Source organism: Aptenodytes patagonicus, chromosome Z (genome assembly GCF_965638725.1).
Source record: "Aptenodytes patagonicus chromosome Z, bAptPat1.pri.cur, whole genome shotgun sequence".
NCBI classification, from domain to species: domain Eukaryota; kingdom Metazoa; phylum Chordata; class Aves; order Sphenisciformes; family Spheniscidae; genus Aptenodytes; species Aptenodytes patagonicus.
In genome coordinates, this window is record NC_134982.1 from 19735313 (window position 1) to 19744212 (window position 8900).

Below are 8900 nucleotides of genomic sequence, written 5' to 3' on the forward strand. Positions count from 1 at the left end.
TTTTCTGATTCTGAAAGGAGACCGCCTACGTCGCTCCCATTCCCGTCTCGTCCTCCCGGGCTCCCAGTGAAAAGGCTGTCACTTGGGCACAGCCCTAGGTATTAAACTTTTATTTGGTTCTTTTTTTTTTTTTTAGGTTTGGGGTTGGTCGGTTGGGGTTTGGGGTTTTTTTTGGGCCGAGTCCCGCCGAGAGAGCTGTGTGCCCGCCAGCCGCCTCCCGCCCGTCGGAGGTGCGGGGAGTGGGATTCGTTCTTAGCAGCCACTTCGCGCGGCGACGGCAGCGCCCCGCGGCCGCGGAGCCGACCCCGGGCGGGCAGGCGCCGCTCCGCGCCCCGGCAGCCTCCTCCCGCGCCGTCGGGGGGGACAACGGGCGCCCCTCGGGCGGCCGCGACCCCCGCGGGTCTCTAGCCCCCCGCCGGTCTGCAGCCCTGGCGGCGCGGGCGCGGTCCGCCGCGCGCCTCCCCGCTTGCGCGGGCGCGGCCGGCTCCGCGGGCGCGGCGGCCGGGGCTCGCGCTGCCTCCCGCCGCTGCGCCAACGGCTCCGGCGCCTCCGCCGCGCAGGGCTGGCGCGGGGCTGCGCGGGTGCGCGCCCGGGGGTGCGCGCCGGTGCGCGCCTGTGTGTGTGTGCGTGCACCTAGAGCAGATAATTGGAGAGGGTTTCCAGAAGGTGGAAAATGTCACCTGATTCACAGTGAACTTTTTAAATCTCCCCACCCCCGAGCAGACACACACACACATTAGGAGACCGCCCACCGCAGACAGCTAAGACCCCCGTATAGATTTAAAGAGAGACTGCATTCAGAGCCTGACGTTCATTCAATAGAGCGATCATAAGCAGGCTGGCTAGTGCTCGCTCCCTCTCCCTACTCCCCCTCACGCTGTTTCTGTGTCTCTCTCACTCCCTGCTATACTGAGGATGTTAAATCAGAGAATCCACCCGGGCATGCTCTTACTCCTGATGTTTCTGTGCCACTTCATGGAAGATCACACAGTGCAGGGTAAGACCGGATTGTTTATTCGCAGATATGTTTCTTTATTATTACTACTGTTTTCTGTCTTTCGGGCACGGTTTAGTTTGCTGCGGTGTTAAACGCCTCTCTCCAAGGTCCAACAGGACAGAAGTTAATTGTGGGCATGGGATTGCTTTGTACCGAGGTGCAGAGGTGTCACTTAGATTCCTTTTTGATCGGATCTTCGCGCTGCTCTGCATAGGCGCAGAGGACAGATGAGGATGTTTCTTGGTATTTATTGTTATTATGCAGCATGAATGAAGAGCAGCATCGCGAGGGAACTTTCCCAGTCTCGGCTCCCGAATGAGTGCTCAAAGTTTGTTGGTAATTTAGCTCAGATTTTTATCTCGCCTGTCTGACGGAAGGAGAGGTGGTGATGGGGAGCCCCACGATTACAGCTGACATTTTTAGAGACCAGTAAGTGGTCATTTTCCGGACATTCCTTTAATATTGGGATTTCCTCCTGCTCCCTCTTTTTTTTTTTTTTTTTTTTGTGAGTAAATATTAAAGTGTTGTAAATTCTCCTGCACTGAAGAGTATGCTCAAGTAAGTTGGGCTGTTGGTTTTTTTTTTCATGCGAACAAAACAAACCCGAACCAGATATTGACAACTCTTAAGAGCCCTCTTTCGACACAAGGGAATATTGATTTTTAGTTTGGGGGCTTTTTTCCCTTATCTTGACCGTGTTCCAACCACAACCTGGATGTCTTACCATTGTTTTATAATTCCCCCCCCCCCTTTTTTCCCCCTTTTCTCCCCCACTACCGAGCTACAGCGTAAATTAATCTCATGTAGGCAACTGTAAGACGCAAAACTTTTTTTTTTTTAAAGGGCGTTGTTTGTTCAATGATTTTTAGAGCGGGGGGGGGGGGAGAGATCTTCCCCCGCGCTCAGCGACATCTCGGCTGGCCGATCTTGACCCCCCGCTGCGGTACGTTCCCATCGGAGTAAGGAGGCAGGATCGAGCCCTGGCTGGATTAGCACCAGAATCAATTGGTATTGAGTTGCTGGAGAAGTCACATTGGTTATTCACGAGAGACTCATCCCAACCAAAACTCTCCAGCTAAAAAAGGGGAGTTGCTTGGACTAATGTTCTTGGCTTGACTCCACAAATAACAGGGATACTAGTAAAAAAAAAAAAAAAGGGCAAAAAAAACCCCAACAAAACCCACTTCATCCGGTTTAAGGACAGTGTACTTTCCTCTGAAATGCTTGCGGGAGAGAAGGCACCTATAACTTTTCCAGCTTTTCAGATTTTTAAAACTCGGTAGGGACCTCCTACTCTATGTGCCCTTGTATTTTATGTACTTTGCTCACTTTTTTTTGAGCTCTGCTGAGTTATTTTGGGGAAGGAAAGACATTTGTTAGTAGAAGCAGCAAAACGGAGATTTCGAAAGACTTCGCTAACAGCAAATGTTCCCAATTCGTGCAGATTGCAAAATGGGCTGGGACTGAAACTCTGTGCGGCACTAAAACAATGCTGCTGTGCAGCCGCGGTGAGGAGGAGAGGGCAGGGGGAGGAGGAAGGAATTTGCAAGCGCGATTTTCTTCTTATTCCCTTTTAAATGCACATCCTTTTCAAGCCTCTGTCACGTGCCGGCAGTGCTCCTTCTGCTTTACATATGGAATAAATACCTCCGAGAACTGCCTCGTCCTGTTTTGATCGGGTCTGTCTTTCTGGGTTTTTTTCGGGTTTTTGTTTTGTTTTTTTTTTTAAACTGCGCTCCCAAATGGGCCGGAGTAGCCGCGGGTTATGAAATGGGACAAATAAAAGTCAACAGCCTAGTAAAAGTCACTGCAAGGCGCACGTGTTGGGTCTGGGTCACCGGTGACGGCCACTGATCCGGCTGGGTGTCTCCCCCTGCCCCCCCCCGCAGCTGGGAACTGCTGGCTCCGGCAGGCGCGGAACGGCCGCTGCCAGGTCCTCTACAAAACCGACCTCAGCAAGGAGGAGTGCTGCAAGACCGGCCGTCTGACAACTTCGTGGACGGAAGAGGACGTCAACGACAACACGCTTTTTAAGTGGATGATTTTTAATGGGGGAGCCCCAAACTGCATCCCGTGCAAAGGTGAGGGGGGTGCTGGCGAGCTGCTCCTTGCCGAGGAGCGGTTCAGGCAGGGACTGGGCTGGGGGAGGAGAAGCGGGGAAGGAGCTGGAGGGGGGGCAGCGCGGTCCTCCCGCTTCCTTCCTCGGTGGGGCTTTGAGGGGCGTCTCGTGCCAGCCGCGGGGTCAGTGAGGGGGCCCCCATTTCTGCTCGGCCGCCGTGCGTATCGCGGGGAGGAGCAGAGCGACCTCCTCTCCCCCCTGCCCTCACTGGCGGGGGGAATTTCCCTGGAGCGGTGTTTCCTGGAGGGGGGGCAAGGTGTTTTCTCTCTGTGCTCTGTGGGGTCATGGTGTCTTTTTTTTTCTTCAAGCAGTTTTGACACCAGGTCTGTTCTGCACACTTGGTACTAAAGTGGTGCCTCTTTCCTTCCATCAGAAACGTGTGAGAACGTGGACTGTGGACCCGGGAAGAAATGTAAAATGAACAAGAAGAACAAACCTCGGTGTGTTTGTGCTCCGGATTGCTCTAATATCACTTGGAAGGGCCCCGTGTGTGGCTTAGATGGGAAAACCTACAGGAACGAGTGTGCCCTTCTCAAAGCCAGATGTAAAGAACAGCCCGAACTTGAAGTCCAGTATCAGGGCAAATGCAAAAGTAGGTTTGCAAATCTAATCCGATCTCCCTCAAATGCCAAAGGGTGTGTGTCTGAGTGTAGGGAGGAGGAGCTGTTGGACGTACTTCCCCACAGGAACCAGAGTGATGTTCCAAATGCTGGGAGACAGTAACTAACCACGCTCAACAGACAAGGACGTAGCTGGATTGAGAGTTCCCCACAGTCTAGCAGCGCTTGTGTCCCACCAGCTACCCTGAGATGGGAAGGTTTCCTTCAGTGGCCCTTAAATAAGGAGAGCTGCTGAAGGCTTTTACCTGATAATTTGTTTCATTGTGTCCCATTCACTCCTCAATGGGGCTCTGGGATCTCCTATTAATCACTGTGCGTTTCCATCTTTATTTCAGAGACCTGTAGGGATGTTTTATGCCCAGGCAGCTCCACATGTGTGGTTGACCAAACTAATAACGCCTACTGCGTGACATGTAATCGAATTTGCCCAGAGCCTACCTCCCCTGAACAGTATCTCTGCGGGAATGATGGCATAACTTACGCCAGTGCCTGCCACCTGAGGAAAGCTACCTGCCTACTGGGCAGATCCATTGGATTAGCCTACGAAGGAAAATGCATCAGTAGGTATCTTGGTTGGAGGGGTGAGGGTGGGGGGAGCTTCCTTGATCAGCTGTTTCAGAATATCGTGTGTGCAATTGCATCGATGTAGTTAGCGCTGGGGAGGAGGAGAGACTTCCAGCAGCCTGGGTTAGTGCTCCCCTCCAGGAAAAGGAGAGCCAGGGTGAGCTTTGCCACAGAAAAGATTGCAAAAGGGATGATGGAGCAGAGGGCCTGATCCTGCTTCTTTTGCTGTCACTGTGGGTGCTGACATTAGTATCCAAGGGCGAAGTACCCGCCATTAAACAGATGATGACATGGTTACAGCGTAACAAGGTCTCGATATTCAGTGGATCTGGATTCCTGGAAACAATTGTCTTCAAGTGGTCTTGGCAAAGCTTGTGTTAACTTAATTGGAAACATCTGATCACTTTTTCCTCTTTAGAAATATTGCAGAGTTTGGAGACAGTTGGTGGGTGAAGATAGGAAAATAATCTCTGTGCATCCTGACATTTTGTATTGTGATTTCCAGAAAGGACTGATAGTGAAGCATGTTATGAGGAAGCACCTTCAGGGCAGCCTCTGCTCCCCAAAACGGCTCGGGGAATTCGGGGGAGTCTCAGGCTGCTTTTAGTTGGCATAGGTTGAGGTGAATTCCCTTTCCAATCTTGTAGACATCTACTCTGTGTGGGTTAGTTTAAAAATAATTGATTTAGAAATGCTGAATGTGTTGGCAAATTCTGCACCTACTGCTAATTTGGGGAGCTGAATTTCCACTGACATCAAACGGAGCAGGAAGGTCACGTACAATAGGCATATGTAATTCTGTATTCCCAGGGCCAAGCTCTGCTGGCACAGCTCTCCTTCCTCCCCCACATGTAGACAGGCAATGGTGTCCAAGGGACTACTTGCTTGAGCAAAATCAGCAAGTATCATCACATCTACTGCATCTGAGCTTTGTCTATTCACAGTTCACAGGGGAAAGGGAGTTTGGGGTTGTTTGCTGTTGCTTTTCTTTTTTCTTTGTCTTTTCACTTACCTCTAGTATCCTGTGTGTATTTTTAGAAGCCAAATCCTGTGAAGACATTCAGTGCAGTGCTGGGAAGAAATGCTTATGGGATTTTAAGGTTGGCAGAGGTCGGTGCGCCCTCTGCGATGAGATATGCCCTGAAAGCAAGTCAGATGAGGCAGTCTGTGCCAGCGATAACACAACTTACCCAAGCGAGTGTGCCATGAAAGAGGCAGCCTGCTCCATGGGTGTGCTTCTAGAAGTAAAGCACTCCGGATCTTGCAACTGTAAGTGAGATTTTTAACTCTGCAGACACTTAAAGCTTCTGAAGGCAGTCCCTAGGTAATGAAGACTTACACCTTTAAACATGAGAAAGCTTGATTTAGAGATTCGAGATACGGTACAGGTGCCATATAAGTATGTATCACACACACACTTTGGTTACCGATAAAATGCAATAGATCTCCAACAGCCAGTTGGCCTTCAAATTGGGGTTTTGGGCTATTCTGAGGACAAGTCATTTTGTCAGAAAGGGGTTGCCCTAGGAGTGTAATTCTAGCAATTTTTTCCTACTTTGTCTGCTCTCGTGTGCTTCGCTGATTGCTTTATTAACACCTGGATAAACTCAAACTTGGTCCGAAAGAACAAGCTTAATGGCAGCACATGGGCACCTGGTTTAGCACAGTTGCCTCTACTAACTCTGAATGAAGGACACAAAGCAGTTAAACCTAGAACACAAGAGCGCTTTTTATTTGATTTCAGGAATCTGCCAATAAAACCTGAGCCATTGATTCTTCAGAACTTTCTGCAGTTATGACTTCATAGATTATGTATAAAAAAACTTATTGCATAACAGCAGATGCCAAAGAGCATCTCACTACAAGTCGCATAAAATGCAACGCTGTATTATGGCTGTTCAGAGGGCTTTGAAAACATGCACTGAGCTGCTTCTGCGCTGTTGTTGTCCTTATTTAAACAACAGCTCCCCTGTATTCCCCCATCTAGCCATTAATGAAGACCCAGAGGATGAAGAGGAAGATGAAGACCAGGACTACAGCTTTCCTATATCTTCCATTCTAGAGTGGTAAAACCTCCATCACTATTGGAACAGCCATTGGGCACGAAATCAATGTCCATACTGTAAATAAGTGTATGCTTATTTATTTTGGGGAGGATAAAAGTATACATATAGTTGAGTCTGGTAGACATTTATTTATACTGTGTCATGTTTTATAATTTATACATAAAATGTCTGGTTGACTGTACACCTTGTTTTTTGAAGAAATTTATTCGTTACGGGAAGAGCAGTGTTATTTATTGTGAGGTCTCTTGCTTGTAAAGTAAAGCTTTTCTTTTTTCTTGTAAACTATAAAAGTCCATTCCTTAGAGCTTACCCACATGATCTCATCTCTTTGTTTCACTGATGTTAACTCTTTTCCACTTTAACAAACTTGCATGTCGGTTTCTGTTATGTTTATTTATTGGATTTTCTTCTTGCCAGTTCTGTACATAAAAGATCCCTCGGGTTTTTGTTTACAAGGAATCTTGACTGACCAAAAGGCGTTGTAACTGACTTAAGTATACTTCCAGAGTGCAGTGGGGCGATCTTTAAGGAAACTTCTTCCACTTCACTTTTCTCTACTTCTGATCACATCATGTACTGAAGTGATCTCAATGTGCTGAGGATATATACTGTACTATACGAATTCCGGACCCAAAGAAATCGGATTATGAAGGTTGTTAATAGCTACAGGGCTAACTGTAATAAGAATAAAGGTTTTATTTTATTTTTATTGGTTTTTTTTTTTTGTAACATGCATAAGTGTTTTATCAGGTGTTTCCTTTAAGGTGGTCTTACAGTACCACTTTCAAAGTTTTCCCAATCAGTGTGTCACTAAAAGTTATATCAAAGCTTTATCAGTTCAAGTTTCTTGCTTTTCATAATACTTTTTTTCTGATGCAATTTTATATTTTCAAACATGGCGAGTTAAATATAAATTCATTTAAATATATAGTTTTGTACTTTTCTACCATGTAAATGTGCAATGTATATAAAAGTTATAATGTGTATTTGTAAATAAATGATGAGTGAAAAAATAAAAAATGGAATTTTCCCTAGAGGCAGTCCTCAGTTTTTGGTTCTAAAAGGTTCTGTCCCTCTGGTGCAGAGAGGACATACTGGTGGTTAGGGGAAAGGAGGCTTGTGCATGACGTAGCAGCAAAACACACTGGTTAAGGCCAAAGCTTTCAGCTGACATTGATTCAAGAAACCCTTTTTTCAGACAGGAGCAATGTCTCCAGTTCATTGGTATTAATTAATTTTAAATCCGAGTACAGTGATGAAGGAGAAGAGATTCAGCATTTTTGTTTTCCTTTCCATCCTCTAAATAATAAGTCTGTCATTTCTTGGACGTTTTTATCTTCCGTATTTCTAGGAGGTTTTGAATATGCATTTGAATTTTTGCTAAGCTTCAGATCCATGTTACTGGGGTTGCAGTTGTATCACCATTTTAGATGACCAATAGAAAAAGCAACAGATGGCCTACTTGCGCAAATTCAAAATGTGTAACAATTAGCACAAAAGACAAAAAAAACTCAACAACCAGCACATTATCACTTGGAAATTATTTTATCCCAAAAGGAAGGTTAATTCAGAAGTTCTTTTTGGTGAACCAATATTCAGACTGGACACACTTTTAAGAGTGGATACTAATACAGTGAACTGAGGAGAGGAAACAGCCATAAGCACAGCAGGGACCAAAATCCTGTTTTATGCTACCTGGGTTATGCTGTTCTCTCAAATAAGGCCCCGCTTATCAAAATTTCTCTATTGTACTGCAAAAAACTTAAAAACATACTTAAGCACCTTATTCAACAGTGTTCTAAGTACTTTGCTGAACTGAGGTCTGAGAGCAGAAGTTGATTTACCCATTTTGTTTAAATACAAATCATATTTGAAGGCTGTTCCTGCTATAGTCTTCTGTATATTTTTTACTATAAACTCTAATTTGTTATGGATTGTTTAGCATTATCCAAAACAAATATAATTTATTCATCTGTGAATACATAAAAACTACAGGCGCGCATTTATAATTTTGTATTCAAGATAATAGCAAAAAACCTCTGCCCTTCATCCTCCTGTTGCTTCATTTAGACAAGTAGTCTCTTTGGAAGGACGTACACGATGAGAGGAGCAAAGGGAGCAGGATTTTGGTCTCGTGAGGGAACAGAACCCAGAATAAAAGAGAACAGGAGTGGGGAGAACAGAGGGATGGAAAAAGAACCTATCAGAAAATCTCTCAAGGAACTAATAAACACATGACAATGACATAGAGACAAAATGTTTAATAGATGTGGAGAGTATCAGAGGAGATTTTTCTCAAATTCAGATAGGTGCCAGCTAGTTCATTTCCAACAAAACAACAACATTAAAAGACTGGTTTTAATTGTAAATACATTTACATGTCTTACAGAGAGACTGTAGCAGAGCAGGATTTCTGGGTTCTAATTTTATGTCCTGCTGCTGATCACAAATAACTTTGAGAAAGTCACTGACAGCCAAATTCAAAAAAGCAACAAAAATGCCAGGAAGCTATATTTACGCATGTACATGTACGC

At 45.8% G+C, this 8900-nt stretch overlaps 1 protein-coding gene across 1 annotated transcript; it reads left to right on the forward strand.

The window, feature by feature from the left end:
- The first annotated feature begins 730 nt into the window (after window positions 1–730).
- FST (follistatin) lies at window positions 731–7393 on the forward strand. The gene is made up of 6 exons (XM_076362070.1): window positions 731–997; window positions 2887–3078; window positions 3490–3708; window positions 4072–4296; window positions 5339–5569; window positions 6288–7393. The coding sequence occupies exons 1-6, from the start codon at window positions 916–918 to the stop codon at window positions 6368–6370; spliced, it is 1032 nt and encodes a 343-aa protein (XP_076218185.1). The 5' UTR covers window positions 731–915; the 3' UTR covers window positions 6371–7393.
- Window positions 7394–8900: the final 1507 nt, after the last annotated feature.

Coding starts and splice junctions, on each gene's coding strand:
- FST (XM_076362070.1), top strand. CDS start 916: ATGTTAAATCAGAGAATCCACCCGGGCATGCTCTTACTCCTGATGTTT. Junction 998..2,886: donor GGAAGATCACACAGTGCAGG/GTAAGACCGGAT, acceptor CCCCCCCCGCAG/CTGGGAACTGCTGGCTCCGG. Junction 4,297..5,338: donor CTACGAAGGAAAATGCATCA/GTAGGTATCTTG, acceptor GTGTATTTTTAG/AAGCCAAATCCTGTGAAGAC.